The sequence below is a fragment of the Delphinus delphis genome, chromosome 2 (genome assembly GCF_949987515.2).
Source record: "Delphinus delphis chromosome 2, mDelDel1.2, whole genome shotgun sequence".
In the NCBI taxonomy this organism is placed as follows: domain Eukaryota; kingdom Metazoa; phylum Chordata; class Mammalia; order Artiodactyla; family Delphinidae; genus Delphinus; species Delphinus delphis.
Genome location: NC_082684.1, coordinates 85,362,053 through 85,388,154, shown reverse-complemented (window position 1 = coordinate 85,388,154; position 26,102 = coordinate 85,362,053). Strand labels below are relative to the sequence as shown.

Sequence of the window (26,102 nt, the reverse complement as noted above, 5' to 3'; positions counted from 1 at the left end):
AACTCTTCCCTTGGGAATTCCCTGGCAATCCAGTGGTTAGGACTCCACGCTTCCACTGCAGGGGGCACGGGTTTGATCCCTGGTTGGGGAACTAAGATCCCACAAGCCTTGCGGGCACAGCCAAACAAACAGAAACAAACAAACAAAATTCTTCCCCCAAAACTATTGGGGAGTTCGGCCTTTTTGGGCAAGAGCTGCCTGTTCTCCTTGGTGGGTCCTTGCAGTAAACCTTTCTTTGCTCCGAACTTCACCATTTTGGTTTGCTTGGCCTCACTGTGCATCAGGCACATGAACTTGGGTCCGACAACAGCTTGATGATTCTGGAAAACACTGCTGAGTGAAAGAAGGCAAACACAAAATAATCCAACCTACATGATTCTATTTATATGAACTTCAAAACAAACTACACCAATCCATGGTGTTTGAAGTCAGGATAGAGGTTACCTCTGGAGAGGAGAGAGGGGACAGACATGGGGCAGGGCCCATGACTTGCTTCTGGAGTGCTGGTAATATTCTGTTTCTTGACCTGGTTACTGGTTATTTGGATCTGTTTGTGAAAATTCTTAAGAACTGTACACTTCTGATGGGTATACTTTTTTGTATGTGTTTTATACTTCCATAAGAAAGTTTTTAAAAATTCCACTATTATCACCTACCTCAAGCCCCTTGACTGTTGGAGGTGCCAAAGTCCAATGTGCTTGGGGAAAAGAGACTGAGCTGAAAAATTACTTAAACCGATTTAATTACTGATAGGTATCTCCGATTTAAATACATTACTTTGTCACACACACACACTTATTGGAATTCCTGTGCATTTTTAAAGGTGTCTACTATCGACAAGCATTCACCCAAAAGATGACATGTTCGCAATGAAACTTCAAGGTGCTCTCTGGAGTGGTAGGAGAGTTGCACAGGCTCTGCTCTCTTACTTAGTGGGTTTCAAGCCTGAATCAACAATTCATTAGTTACATAACCTTAGACAAGTTACTTACTCTGCATTTCTGTCCTTTTGGAGGATAATTATATTCCCACTTTATAGGAATATTCCCTGTATTAAATGAGATAACATACTTGAAGCACTAGGCACCGTGCCTGGCACATAATACCAGGAGCCCATTAAGAGCAGACAATTAGGGACTTCCCTGGTGGTCCAATGGTTAAGACTCTGCGTTCCCAAAGCAGGCGGCATGGGTTCAATCCCTGGTCAGGGGACTAGATCCCACATGCTGCGACTAAAAGATCCCACGTGCCTCAACAAAGATCCTGAAGATCCTGCAGATCCCGCAAGTGGCAACGAAGATCCCGCATGCCACAACCAAGCCAAATAAATAAATAAATATTTTAAAAAAGAAAAAAATAGCAGACAATTATTTAAGAGTACAGGACTTCCAAGTCAATAATTCCCAAACATTACCTCACAGATAATGATTACCTGCAGTTAAAGCTAATCACAAGAAGGAAAGATTCTGAAAGCCACTTCCCTGGAAGTTACTTCAGGTCTCACGATCCACATGGGAGCAAGAATCTGGAATGCCAGCAACAGGTTTCTCAGGATATTTGCTTTCAGAAGAACCCGCCCCATTCCACTGCCCTCAGCCAGCAGGGCAATACCTGTGTCCCTCACAGTCTTCCCACACTCCTCGACACAGAGAGTGGCTGTTTCTCATGCCTCCTGCGTCTTGTTCCCATAAGCTTGCTCTAAAAGCTTCTAAAGTTTTCAAATGGAAATACTTGAAAGCAAACTTCATGCTCTTATTTCAAATCCTCAAGAGGCTCAACATTCTCCTTGCCCACTTATTCCCAGTTTCCTGGCTCCAGGTAACATTGTGAAGGTGAGAGCTGTCTCCACACCCAACAGACAGTCTGATAGAGGGTTAGGAGGCAGCCAAAGTAGTCTCTTTGTCTTTGTTCCAAGATAAAGAACTTTTTCAAAACACGTGCATTTTCAAAAGGTCAATGGTGATAGGATTACAGGTATTTGGCATTTAATGACTTTCTGCATTTTCCTAATCATCTATGACTATGTATTATTTTTACTATAAGATTCTTTGGGACCTTGTGTAATTACAAAAGCACTTTGTGCTCAATGAAGAAAACTTAGAAAACACAAAGGAAAAAAATTCCCTTAATCACATCAGGTAAAGATAACAGCTGTGGGGCTTCCCTGGTGGCGCAGTGGTTGAGAGTCGGCCTGCCGATGCAGGGGATGAAGGTTCGTGCCCCGGTCCGGGAGGATCCCGCATGCCACGGAGCGGCTGGGCCCGTGAGCCATGGCCGCTGAGCCTGCGCGTCTGGAGCCTGTGTTCCACGACGGGAGAGGCCACAGCAGTGAGAGGCCCGCGTAAGGCAAAAAATAAAAAAATAAAAAATAACAGCTGTGAACATTCTGGCATATGTCTTTCCAAACTTTTCTCTATGCAGAGATGCTTCATTTTTGTGATCTGGGAAAAAAGTAAACATTTAAGAGACAAAGTCTTGGGTCTTTAGTCTTCAATTTATTTCTGTTTTTAAACAGCATCTAATGGCTTGGAAAAGTCCCTAACAGCAAGGGCCTGCCCCATGCACTCCCAGAGGCTCCCCCAACCAGGGCTGGGGTCCAGGCTCCAGTAACTCCCCCTCAGCCACACCAGCCATCAAGCCTACTTTCTCTCCATCTCTGGAGACTTGGGACAGAAGAGGGTCTCCAGTTAGAGGGAAAGATGGCACTAAAGGACACTGCGTGGAAGGATTGGGCTCAGACACAGCTGCCTTGGTTAGTCTTAGGATATTTGGGGATTTGGTAGCATGCTCAGACAGACTGCGGGAGGGCTCAAAGAGGGGCTCCTGGGCTCCTCTCTGGCCTCACTCATTCCTGGGCAAGCCTTACAGCAGCCCTTGCTCTTGCCGGGCTCAGTGCATTGCCTTTAGAAGCTGGGCAAATGGTAGCCTGTGTAATTCAGCATGCCTTGCTGTGACCTGGTCAGCTGCACTTTACTCCTGGCCTAGACAGGGTGGGTAACCAGGAAGGTGACGAAGATTCAGCCCTGAGGGTCCCACTGCCTCCCGCTACAGGGTTTGGGACCTGACTGTACCAATCCCTTACCAATTCTCACCTAAAGGGGAATAATACAAGGGCATCTCTTTGGGAGGAGGGGCAAACCTGGGCATTTAAACCCCAAGCACAGGCACAGATGGGCCCCCAGGCCAGAGACGCCTCAATGCATGCACTAAAGCAGCAGGGGCAGCTCAGCTAGGAGGCTAGGGGCCCACAAGGTTGGATCTACCCTCGCCCAACTCCTCTCCGCACCCATGGTAACCATGGAAACATAACCACCCCCTCTGCCAGCTGCCTGGGTTTAGACAACCAGGCCTGGCCCACCTCCACCCAGCCAAGGCCTGAACTGATGCCAGGCCAGCCACAGAGTGGTTGCAGGAAGCACTGGGATTGGGTGATTTGGTCAGTCCAGCCTTCCAGCACAGCTTGGGAGGACTACCACAGGAGCCTCCACACCTTGCTGCCTGGGCTGGGGTCAGGCAGGGCTTAGTCAGCCAGCACAGTGGCCAGCAGAGCCAGCCGCATGGCCCCAGATGCCCTCTGCCTGTGGGCTAACAGCTACTGTGGGGTAGTAGCCCTTGCTGCAGCAGCAGCAGCCTCTGGGACTCATTGACGGGGCTGTCTGGCTGCTGCTCCTCCTGCCCAGGCCGCTCAGCCAGCCCCCCGGGGCTGAGGATGTACCGACAGTCACTGGGGGTGCCCCCCACGGCCCCCAGGCCACTGCCATCCCCAGCCCCGCTGCTGGCCGGGTCCCCGCCAGGCAGCTCCAGGTTGCCTCCCTCGGCAGACTCCTGGGCTCCCTCAAGGTTGATATACAAGGGGTCCTGGCTGGCGGATAGCACAGACAGGCGGCCCAGGACATTCTCCAGCTCCATTCGCAGACATGTGAAGCTCGGGCGCTGCTTGGGGTCGGCGCTCCAGCACTGGTACATGAGCTCATACCTGGGGCAGAGAGAAGGGTGAGGGGACGTAGTGAGGAGCCAGAGAAAGGAGAAGGAGGGTCCTTCTCTCAAAAGCAGAGGCCCTTTAATCATATGAAGCCAGGATTTAGAAAAATGTGATTGAGGGAGTTCTCTGGTGGCCTCGTGGTTAAGATTCTGGGCTTTCACTGCTGTGGCCCCGGTTCAATCCCTGGTCAGGGAATTGAGATCCCACAATCCGAGCAGTGCAGCCAAAAATTAAAAAAAAATTAAAAAAGAAAGAAAAAGAAAATAAAATGTAATTGAACACTGTAATGTATAGGGCTTACTATGTATCTGGCACTCTTCTAAGCATTTTACATTTATTATTAATTCTCCCAATACTGTGAAATAAGTGACCCCTATTTTACCAACGTTCAAACTGAGGCACAGAGAGGTTAAGAACCTTGACTAAGGTCACACAGGTAGAAAGTGATGAAGCTAGGTGGGTCGGGTCCAGAGTCCCTCTTACGCTATTTTGGGAAGGGGTAGTAGGAGTGTTTTTGTCTTGTGGAACACAGCCTGGAGTCAGGGTTATTTTACGGGGGTGATTTGGGAATCCACCCTTTGTCCCAAATCCTCACCTGTTCAGGGGGTCTTAAATCCTCATTGTTCATGAGGATTCTCACCTTCGAGAATCTGAGAAAAGCTTCCAGCCCTTTTCCCCTGGCAGGGACACTTTTTACAATTTCAGGAGCTTTGCAGATTCCCTGAGGTCTTATCCCTGTTCCCAGGGAACGCCTCATGCTGAGAAAAAATAAGTAAGTAAATAAATAACAGGAAAGGATTGAGACCAGATCTAGTAATAGCAAATGCCTGACTTTCTTGCCTGTGCCCACGATTAAAGCCCCAAACACTCCTCCAACTCCAGCCCTCCTAACAGGGGCCTCCAACGATGGGGGGAATCATGCCAGACACTGAATAGGTCGTGGGAATGGTCCAGGCCATGGGTATGTGGCCAGGCTGGAATACGCTGTCAAGGCCATGCCAGGAGCCAACTGGCGCCTGTCCACCAGGCTGCCTGGTGGGAGGCCAGCGCCTGCCCACCCTCTATTGACAACACTAACTCCAGCCCCAGATGACACTGAGCCAGGGCCTGGTCCCCACTGCCCAGCAGAACCTCTGTGGCTCCAGAGGCAGGCTACAGCCACCGGGAGACCTGACCTTTCTGCCCCTGACATGCCTGAGCTCTGCTGAGACGTAGGGCCTGGTTCATGTACTCAAATTGCCCTCTCTCCCACAGTCCAACCTCAGGGCACTTCAAACCCACTGTCCTAGAGAAAGAGGACCCTACCATTCAGGCTGAGCCTTCCTCTGCCTGTCTCCATTCTTGGACCTCTTGAGGTCCAACCCCAGAGCAGGAAATAGGTTTGTGGACTCCTTCCCTCACTAAGACTTGTACTAGTGAAAAGGTTCTCTGGAGGCCCAGGGAAACTCTGGCTTGCATGGGGTGGTAGAATAATACTAGAATAGACAAATCATAGTTGGGTTCATGGTTAACAGGCACATTCTAAAATCACACACATCTAGATTCAAGTCCCAACTCATTCACTTAATCGCTGTGTGACCTGGGTCATGTTACTTACCCTCTTTAATCCTAGTTCCTCATCTACAAAATGGGAATAATAATAGTCTTTTCCTCACAGGGTTAGAGGAGGATTACCTGAAAGAATGCCTGTAAAGAACCCAGCTAATGTTAGTGATACTGTCTTCTAGTCACAAGGGGCTCATGACTCTCCCCCGTGCAGTGAGTGTATCACCACCCTGCCCCACTCCCAAGGGCTCCGGGCTTCAGAAAGGAGAGGAGGCAGTACCCTTCTCCCAGGATCTCAGTTTGTTATCTTAGGTCTCTCCACTCCCTCAGAGAGGAGGCCAAGACAAGAAAGGAACCCAACCTCCCGCCCCCAGCGCCCCCTCCCTGTCAAGCAAGGAATGTGAGGGAGCAGCAGTTTTTTTCCTGCCCCTGTGCAGCACTCCCTGAGGGGGAGGGAGAGCTCAGCCTTAGGGAAGGAGTGGGGGTGGGGAAGAGGTGACAGGGAAACCTGCACTGTTGCTCAACCCTGCACCTTCTGCCCTTAGGTGGGATTCCTGGTTCTCCCTGGAAACTGGAGAAAACAGAGTGATAGGAAAAGGCTGGAGCAAGAAACATGGGATGGTAAAGGGGGAGAGAAAGAAAACAGGAGCAGTAGATGAAGAGGGAGTTTGGCGTAGAGGTCAGACTTCCCTCTAATGACGAGGACATGTCCACAAAAAAAAAAGAAAAAAAATTAAAGTTTAGTTGCGGATCGGAGCTCCCAGTGGGCCAGCAGCTGTTGCGGCGGCCATGAGCTGAAACCCCAAATACCTGTTTCCTCCCAGAATCCCCTTCCTGGGGCACTCACACGTCCTCCATACACTCCGGAGGCTGTTTCAGGCGGTTCCCGCCGATGAGGTAGTTGTAAATCTCAGCATTCTCAATGCCAGCATACGGCGTCTGCCCACGAGTCATGATCTCCCACATGGTCACCCCGAAGGCCCACTGGGACAGAATCGAGGTTGGAGGGGAGATGTCACTAGGCTTCCTGAGCCAGGCAGAGTCCCGAGGCAAGCATATCTTGGGTCTCCGGGGCCTCATAATGGGGCAGCCAAAGCCCAGAGAGCAGTGCTAAAGGTCCACCCACGCACTAGTCCGCACTACTGTGTTACCGTCAAGTCTCACTCTGCCGCCCTGCTCACCACGTCACTGTGCACAGTATACAAGTTGTCAGCCAGGCTCTCCAGGGCCAGCCACTTGACGGGCAGTTTGGAGGCACAGCCCTGACGATAGTAGTCCCCACTATAGATCTTCCGGGAGAGTCCAAAGTCGGCCACGCACACTGTCATGTCTTCCGCCAGCCTGTGAGGAGTGTCGGAGGATGGGGTCAGCCTTCTGCCAGGCTGGCAGCCTAAATCCAGAGCATCTTTGTTCTCAAGCCGTCCCCTCACGTAGCAGATACTGTCCCAGGTGGGAGCTGACCATTAGCTAGCTCTTCCTGGCACTGCTTCCTGCCTCCCAACCCCGAGCCCTCCAGAATTCACATACATGCAGTTCCGAGCAGCCAGGTCTCGGTGGATAAAGTTCCGGGAGCTCAGGTACTCCATGCCACAGGCAATGTCCACCATGAACCGAACCAGGGTCTGCAGGGGCAGGTTCTGGTGGGCAGACAGGGCGAGCTCAGGCTAGACCCAGTCAGGGCAGGATGAATGGGATTCCCTGGCCAGAAAGCCTAAAGACTGTCCTCAGATTCACTGAAAGGAAGGGGATGAAGGGGCTTCCCAGTGCAAGGAAGCCTTGGCAAATCTGAGGGAGAGCACCCAAAAGTCAAGACTCCCCCAGTCTGGGGCTCCACGGGACTCTTCTCTCAGGAAGGGGCCTTGCCCAGCCTAAATTCCCAGCAGGGATTTGTGAAGGAGAAGGAAGCCTGTTAGCAAAAAAAGTCAAACTTGGAGCCCACCTTCTCCCAACCAACTCAGTTGGCCCTATCCACCAAGCCAACCTCTCTCCCAGGGTCTTTGTCCCTTTCCAACTCCTGGCTGCTCCCACCCCAGGCACTCACAAAGGGGTTCTCCCCAATCCGGGAGGCGAGCAGGAAGGCGTGCAGGTCCCCGTGCTTCATGAAAGGCAGGATGACCATGGGGGTGGGGAGACGGCCTTTGGCCCTGCTCCGGAGGCTCACCCCTGGGGACAAGGGAGAGTCAGTGGGGCACATAAAGGTCAAGGCAAGGTTCAGGTTCAAGGTCAGGTTCAAGGTCAAGGTCAAGGTTCAGGCATCTGTATGAGACCCTACCTGCTGGGTTCTACCTCTAGCCCTGGTTCTGCTACCTCTTTCCTCATTAAGTTCCACACTGGCCTGGTGACTACCCAGGAGGGACTCTGGCTGCCCCCCCAGTCTCTGGAGCATCTTCTCTGTCCCCTCTTCCTCTGTTTATATGAGCAGCCTTCATGGAACAGGGTCTGCAAACTGAACTCCTTACCTAGAGCCTGATCAGATTTCAGCCAGGCCGCTCCTTGCTCTTTTGGTGTCTGCTTACTCACCAGGCGAAGTCCGAACTTCTCTCCCACAGAACTGCCCTCGCAGTTGGGGGAGCGTAGTTTTAGCCCTATTTTACATTTACCTCCCCCAAGAAGGGGCTCACCAACAAGCTTGGCCACGTGTGGGTGGTCAAACTCCTTCATGCAAGCCGCTTCCCTGAGGAACTCTTCAATGTCGCTTGAGGCAATTATGTCAGCTGGGAGGAAAGGAGGGAGGGAGTGAGGGAAATGTGCCCCCAGTGGGCCCAGGAAACAGTCCGGCCATGAGCAGGAGAAACTCCCACGGGCTGGTGCTATCCAACAATTTCTCCACTCGCTCATGCCTTCCCTTTGGTTTGGAGAGTCAAACGGCTCAACCAACCACAGCTTTAATCACCCCGAGTGAAACCAGAGGACAGTCACTGCTGACAGCAGGGCACAAAGGCTGGGGCACCAATGAGTGTGGGTTTATGCCTGTGAATTATTGACATGGTACAGACAGCATCCCACTTAGTGCTAACTCGTCTTGCAAAGTCTAGGGGCCTAGCAGAGCCTGCTTCAGGATCAGCCACCCCTTTCACCCTCCCAAGTGACGTCCTCACTCCACTCCAGTACTATTCTCCACTCACCTTTCAGCATCTTTACAGCCACTTTCACAAAGGAGCCATCCTCCTGCTTCAACTGGGCCTCCCTCACTGAACCAAACTCTCCTAGGAACCGATCCAAATGATGGTAAGTCCCCTTGGCCTCCTGTCCCCAACCCAGAGCCCTCCCAGGGGACCCCTCATAGGGACACAAAATCATTAGACTCTGGGGCCACTGAAAGAGGCTCCCTCCTTCATAGCAAAGCAAAGTATGCTGGGCTGGGTGTGATGACACCTCATCCCTCCTCGTTCACAGCCTCCATTCCCCCAAACATCCCAAACCCAGGAGTCTACAAGCATATGCCGTTCATAGGAGCTGACCTAAATCCACACCCTCAGAGTGACGGAAGCAACCAAACACACCGGGACATGGCAACTCATGCCAATCCCTGCACAGTCTCACACACCTTTGCCCAACATCCGGCCCAGGGTGAACTGCTGCTCTGGGATGAGTACATCCTCCAGTTTGTCCTTCAGCTCATCACTGATGCCCAAGCTGTCCACTGTGGGGAGGCGGGTGGTGAGAAAGGGGAGGGACCTCTCTGGTTCCAGATCCAAAACCCAGCCTGCCTCCTGCACCCCAGACTCCACCCTCAAAGCAGAGATGAGCTTAGGTGAGCTCTCCCACAGCTGGGCCGGCGATTTCCATGAGGATGGGTCTGTGTCTTTTCCACGGTGTGCTTAGGACTCATCAAGGTTCAGACCTATTGGTCAAATTAATAAGAGGAATGCAGATAGGGGTCCAAGATAACCCACTTTTTCCTCCTATGGCTCCCCACCACTCACTCACGTGTGGCCTCGATGCGCTCGGGCCTTTCCCGATTGAAGGATCGTGCTGCCCGGAAATGAACTGCCGGCTCCCCCCGGGCCATGACACTGTCAAAGGCTTGCCTAAAGGGAAACCCAGGACTTGGAGTCAGCTCCAAGGTCTTCAGTTACCACCTGCCTCTCCCTCTGTGCCCCCGCCTTACCCAAACCGTGTCTCCTTCCGTGTCTTTCGAAGCAGGATGAGGGCCAGGGCAGCAGCCGTCACCAGGGCTGTCAGCACACCCAGGACCACAGGCACCCAGGATGTGCGGCTGTGGGGAGCACCCCGCCGGCCTGTGGGAGACAGGGGCAGGAAGCAGCACGAGCTAGCCTGATTCCAAGGAGGTCCTTTAGAATTTTCCAGTGATGGCCATCTGGCCTGGTCAAGAGGCTCCTCTCACTCAGTAAGGGTCCAGAGTGGAAAGAGGTTCCAAAGGAAGAGCCAAGGGTTCCTACTCTGTCAGTGACAGGCGCTGACTGTTGGGACCTACAGCACGACCAGGGATTTCTATGCTAGCTGGAGGGCAGGGGGAGGAGAAGGAGATACAACCCTGGCCTCAAGTGCTTGACTCTGAGTCTTTGGGCCTCTTCAGAGGGGAGGCACTGCCAGCCTCCTCCCATCAGTGTAGGTTGCCCTTGAAAGCCTCCATCCCCTGCCCCCTTCCCCTTACAGGTCTTGCAGGTCTTACCTGCATGGTCATGAGAAGAGACCACCAGCGGCTGACTCCAGGGCCCACAGCCAACTGCACTGGAGACACACACACGCACAATCAGGTCCTTCTGGGGATCCCAGCCCGTCAGGTTGGCCCTGGTCCCCTCCACTGTCAGCTCACCCTGCAGCCAGGAAAAACCCCCATCGCACACCGAGCCTGAGTAAAAGGCCTCCAGCTGGGGCCTGAAGTCAGAAAAAGGTCTCGCTAGGAACGTGGGAGGTTAGGGACACTGTGGGTTCAGGGGCTGCAGGAACACAACCTGCTGGGAGTCATCACATTCCTGCCGCAGGCTGCAGAGGCCTCTCCTGAACACAAACAAGGCTCAGTCCGAGAATGCAGACGTGGGGGATGGGCGGGAACTGGGGGGTGGGGGAGGATAAGAAGGCTTTATCTGTGTCCTTCCCCAGTTTGTGCAGGAATGCGCTTCCTGCTTTCTTTTCAAAGTGGACACTGGAGGCAATCTTAACAGGAGACATAATCCAATGAAGAGTGCAGCTTGCAGGGGAGGGCGGGAGGGGTAGACTCCCCGGGATGGTAACAGGCCCACCAAGGCCCCCAGGCTCACCAAGGACAGCCCTTCTGAAGCTCAGAAGGCCTCAGAGCCCTGAGGGCCGACTCTAGTAGTCAGCAGAAGCTTTCCTTACCTGGGTTCCGTTGTCTTGAACCCAGGACAGTTTATAGGGTCCCAGAGGGCCTTCTAAAGGACCTTCAGGGATCACTTCTTCCCACTCCAGGATGAGGCCTGAGTCTGTGTGGATGGCATGGAGGTTCTGGGGAGCAGTGGCTGGGGCTGTTCCCAAAAAAAGAAGGTTGCTAAGAGCCCTGCCCTACCCACCACCGCTATCCCATGCAGGTCTTTGGAACCAACTCCAAAGAACCAAATAGCTCAGAGAACGACACATGGGGGAAAAGTCTGCTTCCCAGGTCTGACTGCTCTCACCCATTGCTCTGGGGAGTACGGGTGGGTAATGGCAGGACCCGTACCATCCCAGTTAGGCAGGGTATTGCTCTTCATCACCTTGGTTACTGCCTCAGCAACATCCTTCACTCTCCTCTCACAACCCTGCCAGCCTCCTTGCAATTGCTAGGAACTCCAAGCAAGTTTGTGCCATAGGGTCATTGTACTTTGTGCCCTCTTCCTGCAGTGATTTGCCCCAAATATGGCTCTTTCCTTATCATTCAGACCTCAGATCTCTGTATGGGGGTACTCCTGGAGCACCCTGGGGCACTCTTCACCACCATATTACCTGATCTTTCCCACTTTGCTTGTCTGCCCCACCCACTAGAACTAGAGCTGAATGGGAGGCGGACTGGATTTATCTCCAGGTAGCAACAGGCCCTCAGTAAAGTGTTTGTTGACTGATGCATGATCCTCCCTCTCAGGTAGCCCTCTCTCAATCAACGCCATTCAGAACTGGAGCCAACACTACCCCTACTACCCCAGCCCCCGGCCCCATTCATCCATGCCCAGGTACTCTGCTCTGCAAGTCCCTTACCTAGACCCTTTGTCCGAAAGGGCACCCAGTCAGCATATGGAGAAGGCCCCAAGGCATTGGCACAGCGAACCCTGAGGCTATAGTTGGTGGCAGGTGCCAGGTCCCGGAGCAGACAGGTAAAAGGTGGCACAGGGACCACAACAGCCAGGACCTCCCAGCCTCCTGGGGCCTGAGTCACCTACAGAAAAACAGAAAATTAATTATGTGGGACTTCTCTGGTGGCACAGTGGTTAAGAATCTGCCTGCCAATGCAGGGGACGTGGGTTCAATCCCTGGTCCCGGAAGATCTCACATGCCGCAGAGCAACTAAGCCCGTGAGCCACAACTACTGAGCCCATGTGCCACAACTACTGAGCCCACATGCCCTAGAGCCCATGCTCCACAAGAGAAGCCACCACAATAAGAAGCCTGCGCACCGCAACGAACAGTAGCCCCCGCTCACCACAACTGGAGAAAGCCCACGTGCAGCAACGAAGACCCAATGCCGCCAAAAATAAATAAATAAAATTTATTTTAAAAAAAGAAAATTAGGGCTTCCCTGGTGGCACAGTGGTTAAGAATCCGCCTGCCAATGCAGGGGACATGGGTTCAAGCCCTGCTCCAGGAAGATCCCACATGCCACGGAGCAGCTAAGCCCATGAGCCACAACTACTGAGCCTGTGCTCTAGGGCCCGCGTGCCACACTACTGAGCCCGCGTGCCACAACTACTGAAGCCCACGCACCTAGAGCCTGTGCTCCGCAACAAGACAAGCCACCGCAATGAGAAGCCCGCGCACCACAACAAAGAGTAGCCCCCGCTCGCCACAACTAGAGAAAACCCCCGTGCAGCAAAGACCCAATGCAGCCAAAAATAAATAAATAATTTTTTTAAAAAATAAAGGAAATTAATGATGTAAGGCAGGGAGGTTTCTTAGGCATGTGAGATGAGATGGAAGATGGGACAGGTAGGGGGATGGTTGGGGGACTTGAGTTAATGCCTCTTCAAGTCTATCAGCAGAATAGCCAAGACTTGGAAACAACCTAAATGTCCACTGACAGATGAATGGATAAAAAAGATGTGGTACATATATACACAATGGAGTATTACTCAGCCATAAAAAAGAATGAGATAATGCCATTTGCAGCAACATGGATGGACCTAGAGATTATCATACTAAACGAAGTAAGTCAGGAAGAGAAAGACAAATACCATATGATATCATTTATATATGGAATCTAAAATACGACACAAATGAACGTACCTATGAAACAGAAACAGATTCACAGACAGAGAACAGACTTGTGGTTGCCAAGGGGGAGAGTGGAGGAGGAGGGAACGATTGGGAGTTTGGGATTAGCAGATGCAAACTTGTATTATATAGGATGGATAAACAACAAAATCCTACTGTATAGCACAGAGAACTATATTCAGCATCCTGTGATAAATCATAATGGAATATGAAAATATATATATAACTGAGTCACTTTGCTATACAGCAGAAATTAACACAACATTGTAAATCAACTATACTTCAATTAAAAAAGTCTATCAGCAGACACTTGCAACCCACCCCTTCCCACCCGCCACCACACCAGGTTCCATGCCTCCATGTCTTTGCAAACGCTGTTCCCTTTGCTGAGAATAACCTTCCTAGCAAAGTCCAACTCATCCTTTAAGATTCAATGCAAATACCACTCTCTCTGTGAAAGTCTTTCTCAAATACTCGAGAAAATCCATGCCCCTTTCTGTTTGATGCATAATTATGTAAGAGTGGATACCACTCTTTGTAACTGTTTACATGCCAATGCAAACTCTCAGAGCAAAGTAACTGGGAGCCTATGGGCACCATGAACCAGGCCTGCTCCTTACATTTTGGGGACCCAGGGCAAGAGTACAAATGGAGATCCATATGACTAAACATTTAAACGTTAAAAATCAGCGAAAAGACTATTAAGTAAAACATTTTCTATCTTAATGTATTGACAAACAAAGCTACAAAACAACCTGGAAGATCGGGTTTACATTTATAATTCTCCAAATCCTTGGAGTCCCAAGCCAGAATGTGGTGGCACAAGAAGAGCCAGCCTCCAGCCAAAGGTCTGCAACATGAGGGACATCACGTGCATGGCTGTGGACAGTGCTGCCTGCATACCTACTCCCCCTCAAATGGCTGCCCTTTGAGCTTAGAGGTGCACATACCTTAGCATGATCCATCCTTGGGAGGATGGACCAGGGAGAGGCCCATATAGGCCCCAGAAGCAGACTCAAATTAAGGGGAGAGGGGTGTGTCCTGGTGAGCTGGATGGGAGTGTTCCCTTGGCCCTACGGATTCCCTGCCCAGGGGCAAGGGGTGCAACCAAAGGAGGGCCAGAGTGGGATACTCGAAAGGGTGGAGCCGAGAGCAGGGGCCTTTGTTGCCCAAGAGAACTGCCTAGAACCATGTCAAAGGTGCTCATTAAATACCTTTTGAGTGAACAGACAAAAATGAACAAGCCTGAATTGCCTCATTTTTAGTATCATCTTACCCAGCTTTCCCACTGTCTGGGGCCTAGGACCTCTTCTGGTCCCCCCGTTCTCTTTGGCATGGGTCAGAGGTTGGGGCACAAGAATGCAGGTATCAGATAAGTTAAAGGTTTGGGTTTTCACCCACATAAGAAAAACTCTTCCAGGTATCCCCAATCTGCTCTAGTCATCTGTTTTCCAGCCTGAAGAATGCACAGGTTGAGCCGATCTGCCGTCACTTGATTGCTAGAGCACCCTATGATAAGGGGCAGTGGCCAGGGCTCTTCCTGGTAAGGGAATGTCACCTGAATAGAGCTGGAGACCAAGCCCCATGGGCAAGACTAGGTAAACGTGATACCACTGTCAACAAAGTGCCACCGAGGCAGCCAGAAGGGGCACAGCCAGGAGAGCCTGTCCGCCCTCTCAGCCTACCTGGACCGTACAGGATTGGAGCAGGGCTTGGCCATCAGCACCTGGCGTCCAGGCCACACTAGCATTGCTGCTGGAGAGCTTCGTCACTGTGATGTTGAAGGGAGCTGCAGGCAGTGCTGTGGATGGGGACTTAGAGTCAGTGCCCAGGGAGGATAGAAAAAGAGGGAGAAAGCATGGGAGTCGAGCCTTGAGTTCCTCCCTAGGGTTCCCCCCCAAAAAAACTTAAGATGGCTACTCAGCACGACCAGGACCACAGTAATACACAAGTCAAGCCACTGGCAGCGAACAGCTGCTTATAACCCGAGAGAGCGCCTAGGCTGTGGAGAGAGGTTACTGCTCCCTGAATCGGGGGCCCTGTCTGACCAAGAAATAGGGTAAGATAATGTGTGTCTGGCGGCGGGGGGCGGGGGGGGAGCATGGCACCTCGGCCTTGGGAGATACCAGTGAGAGGCAGCTGACCCTGCGGCCACAGCCCATTCCTGCACACACCGGCTCTCTTCCCCTTTCCACCCTGCCCGCTGTGCACAGCAGCCCTTTGGGTCTCCTCTATCATCCTGCTAGGCTGTTATCCCCACCCCCATTCCCTCGACAGGGGCTGGCAGAAGCAAGATTGGGCCTGAGCCTTGACCATCTCCTGCTGGTTCCCTCCCTCCTTCCCTCCCAAGGACTCTGCTTCGTGATGGGAAATCTACTGTGACGTCAGGTTTCTATTCTCATCTCAGCCATGGCAGGGTCTCAGGTGCTCCCACTAGGAATGGGGCCATGCCAATTAACCCCTCATCCGTCAGATCCCAGCAGGACCCAGGCGAGCTGGAACAGCAAACAATTCTAACTTCACCCACAGCCTGCTGAGAACGCCCCTGCCTTACCACCCCTCACCTCCCAGGGTCCTCCTACCTTGAAGACGAACAGTGGCTGGGCGAGAAGAGGCCAGGCCTTTTACGTTGTGAGCTTCACAGGAGAACACAGTGCTCTGGGTCACCCCTGGGGCCAGAAAACCTCAGTCAGCACCGCCCCCCAGCATCAAGTCCCACTCAGTCTGGGATTGGGGATAGTCAGGCTCTGGGTCTGAATATCCTACAATATCCAGCCAAAGGAAAGGTTCCACAGTGTGGGCCTGGATATAAATCCCAGGGCTGGGGCTCTGTTTTCTCATCTCCCAAATGGGAGAATTGTGAGAACCAACTGATGCAACATATGTAAAGTGCACGGCACACAGTAAAGCACTTGAGAAATGTTATACTGCCCCTCCCACCACAATCCCATCTCCCGCGGACAGTACAAAGCTGCCTCCCTTTTCTGGTCACTACTTTATTGCACATTCCAGGGCCCTTCTCTGTTTGCTCTGTGCCATATCATTGTTCTATTTGCAGAGTCGCTGCCTTTCAATAGTTCTCTGCTCCTTATGCATGTGTCTTATCTCCCCAGTTATACTAATTCCTGGGGGGCTGGACCGATGGCTTCTATTTCCTTTGTACTCCCTTGATCTCCCATGGTGCCTAGCACAGTGTGCTGTGTGGAGTGGGAGTTCAGTGAGTGCTTATTCTCAAGCTGGCTACCTGACGGTCCCAACCACGCACATCTGGAGAGACCTGAATCCAACCTCCCTTCTCATCTGCTCCAACCCAGCGCCTCCTGAACAGGATCAGATCCTGCAGTCCACCTCCTTTGAAGATGCATATTCCTAAGGGACTTGGCAGATCAGAGTCCGTCCCTCCCACCTTACAGTACATGAGACTAAGCTCAGACTCCCATCTTTTTCGGCCAGTTCAAGCCTTGACCAGAAACATTAACTTTGTTTCACAGGTTAGCAAGTCTCACAAGTGTGTAAGGTATGTGCCTGAGGATCCTGGGGTCAAGGTGGGTGGGCAGGCGAGGCTGCTTCTGGTCTAACTGTGTGGAGGTGTGGACAGATACAGTTGTTTGGGAAAGGTTTGGAGATTTCTGGAAAAGGCCATTAGAAGAGGAGGCCCCTGTATCTTTGTGCTGGTTTCCCCCTCCCCCTTTTCCTTCCCCCTGCCATTCCCCACTCTGCAGCCTGAGACTCTTCACTTCTGGGCAAGTCTGCCAGACACTCCTCTTAGCTCTGCATGGGCTGGTTCCTGGCTTCTTCCCTTGGGAGGGGTGGGGGGGGATGGGTGCCCCTGGTCCCACACATTAATCTTCCAGGGCCAGCTGTGCACGGCCTAGACTGCTGTGAACGAAGGAAAGAGGCTCCAGCATCTCCTTAGGCACACGCAGCAGGATCACCACTAATCAGCCCACCAGGCCAGCCTAGCACACCTGACTAATGAGCTTAGTAATGGTGGGTGCAGCTCACGTACCCAGGCACTCTGGACACTCACAACCGCAGGCTCAGTGATTTAAGCAGATTTGAACTCTGCCAGCCTCACCACCCCTGCTCAAAGCCCCTCCTGAGGCTGCTCACCTGTTACATTTAAAACGGAAGGAGAGGGAGCAGGTCCCCCAACCTTCGTGCCTCCTCTCCACCAGACAATGGTAACAGGTTCTGGGGGACCCACGGCCTCACAAAACAGTTGGAAAGGGGCATTGGGTGGCACTGCCAGATCTTTTGGCTCCACAGTGAAAAATGGCACACCTAGGGGGAAAAAGGCGGGTGGGGAGTGAGCCTTGCCACCTCTCAGCTTCCGACTGCCCAAGCCACAAGTCTGCTACCATCTGAAGCCCTCTATGCGGAAGGTCCCACGGGCCCTTATGATTGGGTCAACTGCAGAACAGGCATCTGGCTTGAGGGGGGAAGCTTCTCTTCTTTGGCCCCATCAGGGATATTCTTTATGCTGTACCCTTGGGCCTGACAGATTCTCCCTTTTCAGACCTGCTCTAACAGCCCTTCTCAAAGCAAGGGAAGAGGCAGAGGGTGGGGAGTTGGGGGAGGGGCAGTAAGGGAGGGGGAGGGGGCGGGAGCTTTAGCAGAGTTCTGCTGGCAGGCCCCAGATCCCGTTCAGAGCCCTTTGTTACTTTCTTAGTCACTTTGTTTTCCGGGGTTGCACAGCTTTGAGCTCCTGCAGCTGCGGATCCTTCCTCCCCTCCCCCATCCCTCCCCCTCCTGGCCTGGCCACTTGGCAGAACAGGGTCCAGCCCCAGATGGGTGCTTGAGGCTTGTTTGTCAGACAACTGAAACTTGACTGCACCCCATAGATGATGGGTCTTAGTTGCCCCTCTGGCTCTCAAATACCCAGACTCCAGTGGGTATGGTCTTCCATGGCTGCTCCAGGCCTGGAGTCTGGCGCAATCAGGTCCCAGAGGGCAGTGGGGCAGCCCAGCTTCCACTCAGATTTCTTGGGCATAGGGTGGTCACTAGCAGACAGCATCTGCTCCAGGCCAACACGCCCAAGTGGCTCTGCCTCCTCACCTTCTACCGTGAGCCACACTGGCTGGGAGGTCTCGGTTTCACCCCCATCCTCCACCTGGCACCAGTACCGGCCCGCATCAGAGCGCTCCACTGACTTCAGGCTGTGGAAACAGGACACCAGGTCTCCCAGGGTCAAGGAGGGCAGCTCTGCTGGGCAGATTCAATGGGTTCAGCCTGCCCCCACTTCTAGAAGTCTCCGCAGGTTGCCGAATAAAAAAACCACAGACCTCTGGGCATCAGCATTGCCCCCAGCTCCCAAACCCCATGGAAAGAACACAACGTGTCCCCAGGCTGGCATCCCACACCTTCCCCCACGGTCCTGCACCTGAGGAAGCCAATCCAGTGCTGCTCACTGACTGGGATGTACACCTGATCCACGCTCTGGACCACAGCCCCGTCCTTCACCCACTGTATCTCAGGCTCCTCCATCCCCTCCACGCTGCAGTTGAGCTTCACCGGCTGCCCCTGAGACACTGTCAGCTTCACTGGGGCTCCCATGAGCTTCAGGCCTGAGAGGTGGGAAGGAGAATGTGTCATTCTGCTTGAGAGGGATCCTGTCTCGAGAAATATCCCCCATCCTACTCCAAAACCTAGGTTCTGTGTCAGGGGGCTCATTATCAGCCAATGGCCAAGGAAGCAGAGGCAGGACAGTGTGGGAGGGAAGGTAGCCTGGACCCGGGCTGGGGGAAGGAGCATGACAAGCTCTCCAGGCACCATTTCTGCCACTGCCAAGTTCCTGCCAGCTGTAAGGAAGTGACTTCTTCCCCGTACCTCCCTGCTGGGCAATGTTAAGTCAGGCCCAACCACCAAAAGGAAAGCAAGCCAGGCTGCAACAGTGGGGCGCTTTCATACACCTGGGGTAGGTACTGCCCTGGGAACCACTGCTGCACCCAGTCAGTGCAACAGGCAGCCAGCTCTCCACCCAAGGTGTCAGCCTAGGCCCTGCACTGCTGCTGGCATCCCCCTGCACCCCACCCTAGCAAATGTAAGGAGGCTGAGGAAGGGAAGGAGGGGGTGCTCCCCTGAAGTGGAGAACATATGGCTGCAAAACCACGTCAGAAAACACATGGCAGCCTTCCTGGCAGCCAGCCGCTCTATTAATACCTGAATGGGTGCAGGGGCAGGCGCTGGGAAGGTAGGAGGTAGAAGGGAGGGGAGGGGCCCTGAACAGGGAGCCCGAAACCCCTGAGCTACTCTCACACCAACAGGGGCACTACCCTCTGAACACACACACACACACCCTCAGAGAGCGGCAGGTGAACTATCAACATAGCTGAAATCCAGTTCTGCTTCTTCCTGCCCTTTGCTGTGTGATGCAAGGCAAATCCTGAGCGCTCTGATCCTAAGATACATACACCCTTCCACTTGTAAATACTTGTCACTCTTTCCCTTCCCTTCCCTGAGATGCTGATAAGGCAGGGAGTGCTGTCTGAAAAGAAGGTGCCTACTGGGTGGCTGCTGCTCTGCCCTGTGTCTCTTCCTACTCCCTTCACCCTCTCAGGACCAGCCACAGCGCAAGGAGGGGTAGCCTTACACCCCATACATGCCCAGCAGTCCCAGGGGTGTGTAGTGTGAACTTGGGGATCCCGGTGCTGCAAGAAGCACTCCTGCCATTGGCAAATGCCTCATGGCTATGTGGGAACACAAGGCTGAGCAAAGATCAGCAACCCTGCCCCAGACCATCCTCTCCAACACGCCCAGTTTCAGGAAGCTCGGAAAAGGCACCGCGACTAGAGTACGCCCAGGTGTTTTCTGTGACTGGGCGCTCTCGAAGCCCCTGTACCTACATGATGTAGGGGTGCCGGTGGGTGCTCAGTCCCAGCCCCTGTGGCTTCAGAGTGGGACCTTCGTTTGTGTGGGGCGGGTAGATGTGGTCCCCAGGACTGGGAGGGGAGAGCAAACAGCTAGGAGCGTCGAGGCGGGAAACGCCAATCCCAAACACCCCCCGCTGACCACTCGGCCCGCAGCCCTGCTCCTTTCCTTACAACCCCGCCAGATGAGCCCGGACGCGAGAAAGTTGGGGGTGGGGGCCGCGACCCGAGATCCCGCGGCGAACGCACCGCTGAGCCCCCTCCCCCCTCCCGAGCCTCGGCCTTCCAGCTTGGAGCCCCCCACCCAATTCTCCGGCCCGCCCAGGCCCGGGGCTCGCTCGGCTGCCGTCCCCGGGCTCCGACCCCGACCGCGCCCTTCCGCAGCCCCCCGCTTTCCGCCGCCCCCCGGGCCAGCCCCTACCTGCGGCCGCGGGCTCGGGGAGCAGCAGAGCGGTTAGACCCGCCAGCAGCAGCAGCAGCGGCGACGGCGACGGCGGCGGCGGCGGCGGCAGCGGCGGGAGCCCCGACCGCCCCATGCTCCGCCTCAGCGCCATCGGCGGCGACCCCGCACCATGCCGGGCCCGGCCCGCGAGCGACCAGGGAGGAGGGACTGGAGGAGGAGGAGGGAGTGGAGGAGGAGGAGGGAGTGGAGGAGGAGGGAGTGGAGGAGGAGGGAGAAGAAGGAGGAGGGGGAGGAGGGAGGAGGGCCGAGGGAGGGGCGGGGGCCGGCCCGAGGGGCGGCGCTGCGGCCCGCACTCCGAGACCCGCACCCGCTGCGAGTCGCCGCGGCGGCCGTCAGCCGCACGGGGTCCCGAGGCCGCTTTTGGGCCACCGCGCTCCTTCCACAGCCGTCGCCGCCGTCGCCGCCGCCGCTGATTCATGTTCTTCTCGGAGCCGCCGCCTCCTCCCCGGCCGGCCCGCCCGCCGGCAGCCGGAGCTCGTACCGCCCCCCCGCGGAGCCCCGGGCGGCTCGCTCCGAGCTCCAACCCGGCCGCTGACTGCCCGGCCTCCGGCCGACCTCCCCCCGCAGACCTCCGCAGCCCCGGCCGGCACCCCCTGCCCCAGCTGCCCCAAGGCCGGATCCACGGATCTGGCTCGGTCCCCTACACGGGCACCCCAGCCGCGCCCCTCCTTTCCCTAAGGACTCCAGCATCTTTTCAAACCCAACACTCCAGATCCTTCCCTCCAAACCTTGCTAGAAGCCTCTACCACACCCCAACTTTTGTCCAGACTGATCACAGAACCCAGCACCCTCCTCTCAACACAGAAAGTATCCCCTAGATACTCCCAACCATGAGGCCCCCTGAAATTGTCGTGACTCAGTGCTCCCGCCACAGGATATACTAGCTCACCTTCCTGCCTCTTTCATGAGCCTTTCGCCCAAATTCCCCATCTTCGTACTCCATTTCCCACCCCTTTATCTCCAAGACCTTGGGCCTTGGGTCTTGAGTTTTCTGAGATCTTGGTAATACTCAGGTTTTATCTGCTATCCCCACTGCTACACTACATAGGTCAAAGCCCAATGGCCCATATCTTTTGGGGCTGTCATTCTCCTTAGTTGCTTCCTCTGCTTTTTGCCTCCATGCCCCAGGATGTGGTGTGAAAGTTGGCTGTCTTCACAATATCCAATAAAACATTAGCTATTATTAGTAGACCACCTTGCACACAGTAGGCACGCCATAAGTAAGTAGACAGATGCCTGTTAAATGACTGAATAATTGCCTCAGAACTTGGCCTGCCCCACAACCAGTAATCAAGGGGATGGCCGTGCCCACAGACATCCTGTCAGGCAGAGAAAGAGCTAGTTCCAAATCCAGTCTACCAAATGTTCCCCTCCTCTTTCCCTTGCCTTTACTGTCCCCAGGAGCCTACACTCCAAAGGGCCCTTCCCAGAAGTCCTGGTTGGGGAGGAGGGACAAGCCACTCAGTGCCCCCTCCAACCCACCTTCCACTTCCCTGCAGCCTCATTGGATCTTTTCAGGGATTCTCCTGAGCAGCAGAGGCCTGCCTCTTCTTCCTCTTGGCCCCATCAGTGCTTGTTTATTAATTATACTAATGATAACAACAGTAGCAGTGCAGGGCGGCAGTCTCAGACCCAGCTGGGGGTGCCCCCAGGCGGCATCACAGGGAGAAGCGCTGTTAGAGTTGGATGGCAGGGGCCTGAGCCTCCATTTCACTGAGAGCTCAGGCAATTTTCTGGGGCGCTGTGGGTCAGCTTCAGGACTCTTTCCTAAAGGAAAAGCCTTGCTCCATTCCAGAATCCACAGTGTCTGAGCTCAGGCTGAGTCGGATCAGGGCAGGCAGACAACAGTCTGGGGCTGAAGCCAGATTCACCGGGGCCATGGCTACTGCAGCAGTGCGGTTGCTGCAGCCCTGAACTTGAGCACTTATCATTTCTCAAGGTCCTCTCTCCCACCTCTCCTCTCTGGAGGGGACTTCAAGTTTCCAGTGAAAGGAAATTGTTGACTCTGGCTGACACTGGGAAGACCCCTCCTAGAAGGTGTTGAACCCAGAGTCCAAACCCAGCCTTTCACTTCCTTTTCACCCCTTACCCCAACCCTCCCCCTGAAACCCATTTCCTGAACTCTGATGAGAATCCCAGACCAAGGACCATCCTTTGCTACCAGGCAAAATGGGCTTCTGGAACATATCATGAATACCTCTGCATTCTCCACTCACAGCCTTGACAAACTTCCTACCTCAGCTGCAGGGCTGAGGCACATCACTCTCACCCTGGGGCAGCATATTGTCCATGTGGGGCCTGGCACCCTGAGTGCCTGCCTCCTCTACCCCTGCTTCTGAACCCCTCTCGATTCCTAGTATTTCTACTTTCAGGGTAAAGAGGATTGTGGGGTCCTGGTCTTCTGACTTTCCAGCTCCTACACAGCATGCTTGCCTTCCTGAGCCCTCACAACCCACTCTTCTTACCCATCTCCCCCATCTTTCTCTCTCTCTGGGCACAGTAAAGGAACATACTTTAAGGGTATGAGAGCAGGTGTGATTTTGTGGAAGAGGTGTGTAGGTGGGTGAGAGGGTGTGCATTGTGATGTATGAGGGAGGGTGTGCATTTGTGCAAACTCTAAATGTGACTGACGCTTTGTGGGTGGATGGGGAGAAGATGTGTGTGTGTGACTGGAGGAGGTTGGCTGCCTTTGCAAATACATGCCTGCAAAGATCTCCCTTCCTTTTGTAAATGCATTGCTTGGAAGGAAACTAATCGAATCAACAGGAAATGTATTTGACCTAATGTATGAGCAGATGTCCTAGGAGTTCCTGTCCTCAGAACAGAAGCAGAGCCAGTTATGATCTATCCCAGGAGAGAGGAAGGGCCAGCAGCAGCCCCTTATTATGGGTGGAGCTAGGTTGGGCCTTGGCATCACCCTACTCGTGTGAAGTAAGTATTTGCCCACTCTCTGCCTTTTATAATCCACGACTGTCCAAGGAGGCCAAGGAGCCAGAGAAGACAAAGACAAAACTGGAAATGAGAACCACCTGCCCAGAGCAGCAGAACACCTTGATGGCAACTTCCAGCAGTCTCAGGAAGTAGCTGCTTCAGCTTTCTCAGAGTTAGGACTCCACCTCCTGTCCCCACCTCAGGGAGTGGCGGGGAACCAACGTGAGTTATGGGGTCATGGCAGTCTCACTGGCCCTGTGACCAAGGCTATATTCTTTCCCAACTACTGGTTAAAGAGGTAAGAGTTGGGAAGTTCCCTTTAAGGAATGGGGCAGACCACAGACTGTCTGTGTTCCTCATCACCTTAGAGAATGCAGGGAATCTATGACTTTGGGGCTTGGAGCAAAACTACGTTACAGGTGTGATGTCAGGGGTGCTGGGGACTATTGCTGTACCTGCCAAACATCCCTTGCCTGAAATCCCTAAGCCAGAAACAATGTCACTCCTTTTGCCCAGTTGATGATGAAGCAGAAAGTAAGTTCCTAGGAAAGACCACACTCTGAAAGGGGTATTTTCAAATGATCAGGTTTTTCCCCAAAAGCAGGTTTAGGAAGTAGAAAGAGAGCAATAAGCTTGGGGTTTCTGAAACAGCAGATGGGTCCAAACGTGTGGAAGAAAAACAGTTGTCCTCTTCAAAATTTCACCTAGGGATGGCCCTGAGAGAAAAAATGTATCTGTGTGTGAATGCCACATATCTGGCTGTCTGTAGTGCTCTTTTTGACCCACTTTAATAGCAACATGGCAATTTAGTCTATTTTCTAAAACCTTTTTTATTATGGAATATTTTAAACATACACACAAGTAGACAGAAGAGTATAATGACTCCCAAATGTACCCATCATTCTGCTTCAATGATTATCTTAGCCACTTGTGTTGTATTATCCCCAATTTTTTTTTTGTTCTTTTGCTGGAGTTTTTAAAAGCAAATCTTAGTCATATAATTAATTTCAGCTGTAAATATTACACTGTGTATCTGTAACAGACTTAAAAAAACTCATCCATATATAGATTCAGATGGTTACATACAGAGATAATTATGGATATGTGTATATATAACAGTATACACATATATTTTCTTTGTCAGCTGAGGAGGGCCAAAAAGCAAGACACCCCAGTAGCAATGAGTATACCTAGCACCCAAATCTTGGTTTCTAATACCATTTTCCAATAAAAAGAACCAAGGATCCTTGGAGAAATGGCTGATTCTAGGACCAGAGGTCCAGTGGTTAGGACTCCTCGCTCTCACTGTCAAGGCCCTGGGTTCAGTCTCTGGTGGGGGAACCAAAATCCCACAAGCCATGTGGTGTGGCCAAAAAAACCACACACACACACAGAAAATGATGGGGTTTATCAAAGGGTCAAATATATATAAGTGAATAAGTTATAATTTATTAATAATTTAAAAGTATATTATAAATTAATAAGTTAATTCATGGAGAGCATATACAAATCTCCCATGCAGAATTACAAATAATTTATGTAGATACTCCAGCCTCAAGGAGGGGGAGGACCTGGAACTTCCCTGGTGGTCCAGTGGTTAAGACTCCACACTCCCAATGCAGGGGGCCCGGGTTCAATCCCTGGTCAGGGAACTAGATCCCACATGCTGCAACAAAGATCCCACGTGCTGCAACTAAGACTCGGTGCAGCCAAATAAATAAATATTTTAAAAAAAAGGAGGGGGAGGACCTAAAACCCATAACCCCAGTCTAATCATGAGAAACTCATCAGACAAATCCCAATGGAGGGACATTCTACAAAATATCCTACCAGTATTACTCTAAACTGTCCAAGCCATCAAAATAAAAAAAGTCTACGAAGCTATCACAGCCAAAGGAGCCTAGGGAGTCATGATAACTAAATGTAATGTGGTATGCTGGATGGAACAGGAAAAGGACCTTAGGGAAAATTTGAGGAAATCTGAATAAAGTATGGAGTTTAGTAGTAACAGTATGTCAATATTGGTTTTTCAATTCCAACAAATGTACCATATTAATGTTAGATGCTAATAACAGGGGAAACTGTGTTTGGGGTAAATGGAAGCTTTCTTTCTTTGCAATTCTTCTGTAAATCTAAAGCTATTCTAAGATAAAGTTTATTTGGCACTTCCCTGGTGATGCAGTGGTTAAGAATCCTCCTGCCAATGCAGGGGACATGGGTTCAAGCCCTGGTCCGCGAAGATCCCACATGCTGCAGAGCAAGTAAGCCCATGCACCACAACTACTGAGCCTGCACTTTAGAGCCCATGAGCCACGACTACTGAAACCTGCACGCCTAGAGCCTGTGCTCTGCAACAAGAGAAGCCACCTCAGTGAGAAGCCCGAGCACCCCAATGAAGAGTAGCCCCACTTGCCGCAACTAGAGAAAGCCCACACGCAGCAACGAAGACCCAATGCAGCCAAAAATAAATAAATTTTAAAAATAAAATAAAGTTTATTTTTCAAAAAGAACCACATCCATACCCAATACATTTTTTTTTTTTGGCTGCGTTGGGTCTTCGTTGCTGCGCCTGGGCTTTTCTCTAGTTGGGGCGAGAGGGGGCTACTCTTCCTTGTTGCGGTGCATGGGCTTCTCATTGCGGTGGCTTCTCGTTGCGGAGCATGGGCTCTAGGCACGTGGGCTTCAGTAGTCGCGGCTCATGGGCTCCAGAGCGCAGGCTCAGTAGTTGTGGCGCACAGGCTTTGTTGCTCCACGGCATGTGGGATCTTCCCAGACCAGGGCTCGAACCCATGTCCCCTGCATTGGCAGGCGGATTCTTAACCACTGTGCCACCAGGGAAGCCCCATTTTAAAAAAAAAACACATTTTATTTATTTATTTGGCCGTACCACTTGGCTTGCGGGATCTCAGTTCCCCAACCAGGGATT

General features: G+C 52.7%; 1 protein-coding gene across 1 annotated transcript; it reads right to left on the bottom strand.

Annotated features, from left to right (window-relative positions):
• Positions 1-1,963: 1,963 nt before the first annotated feature.
• On the bottom strand, positions 1,964-20,400 carry TYRO3 (TYRO3 protein tyrosine kinase). The gene is made up of 19 exons (XM_060003562.1): positions 20,204-20,400; positions 18,297-18,480; positions 17,972-18,072; positions 17,027-17,197; positions 15,496-15,582; positions 14,599-14,714; positions 11,684-11,861; positions 10,832-10,977; positions 10,164-10,308; positions 9,639-9,768; positions 9,458-9,558; positions 9,075-9,170; positions 8,653-8,733; positions 8,149-8,241; positions 7,569-7,690; positions 7,055-7,164; positions 6,709-6,868; positions 6,375-6,511; positions 1,964-3,976 (listed from the first exon to the last, which is right to left on the bottom strand). The coding sequence occupies exons 1-19, from the start codon at positions 20,334-20,336 to the stop codon at positions 3,586-3,588; spliced, it is 2,682 nt and encodes an 893-aa protein (XP_059859545.1). The 5' UTR covers positions 20,337-20,400; the 3' UTR covers positions 1,964-3,585.
• Between the last annotated feature and the right edge of the window lie 5,702 nt (positions 20,401-26,102).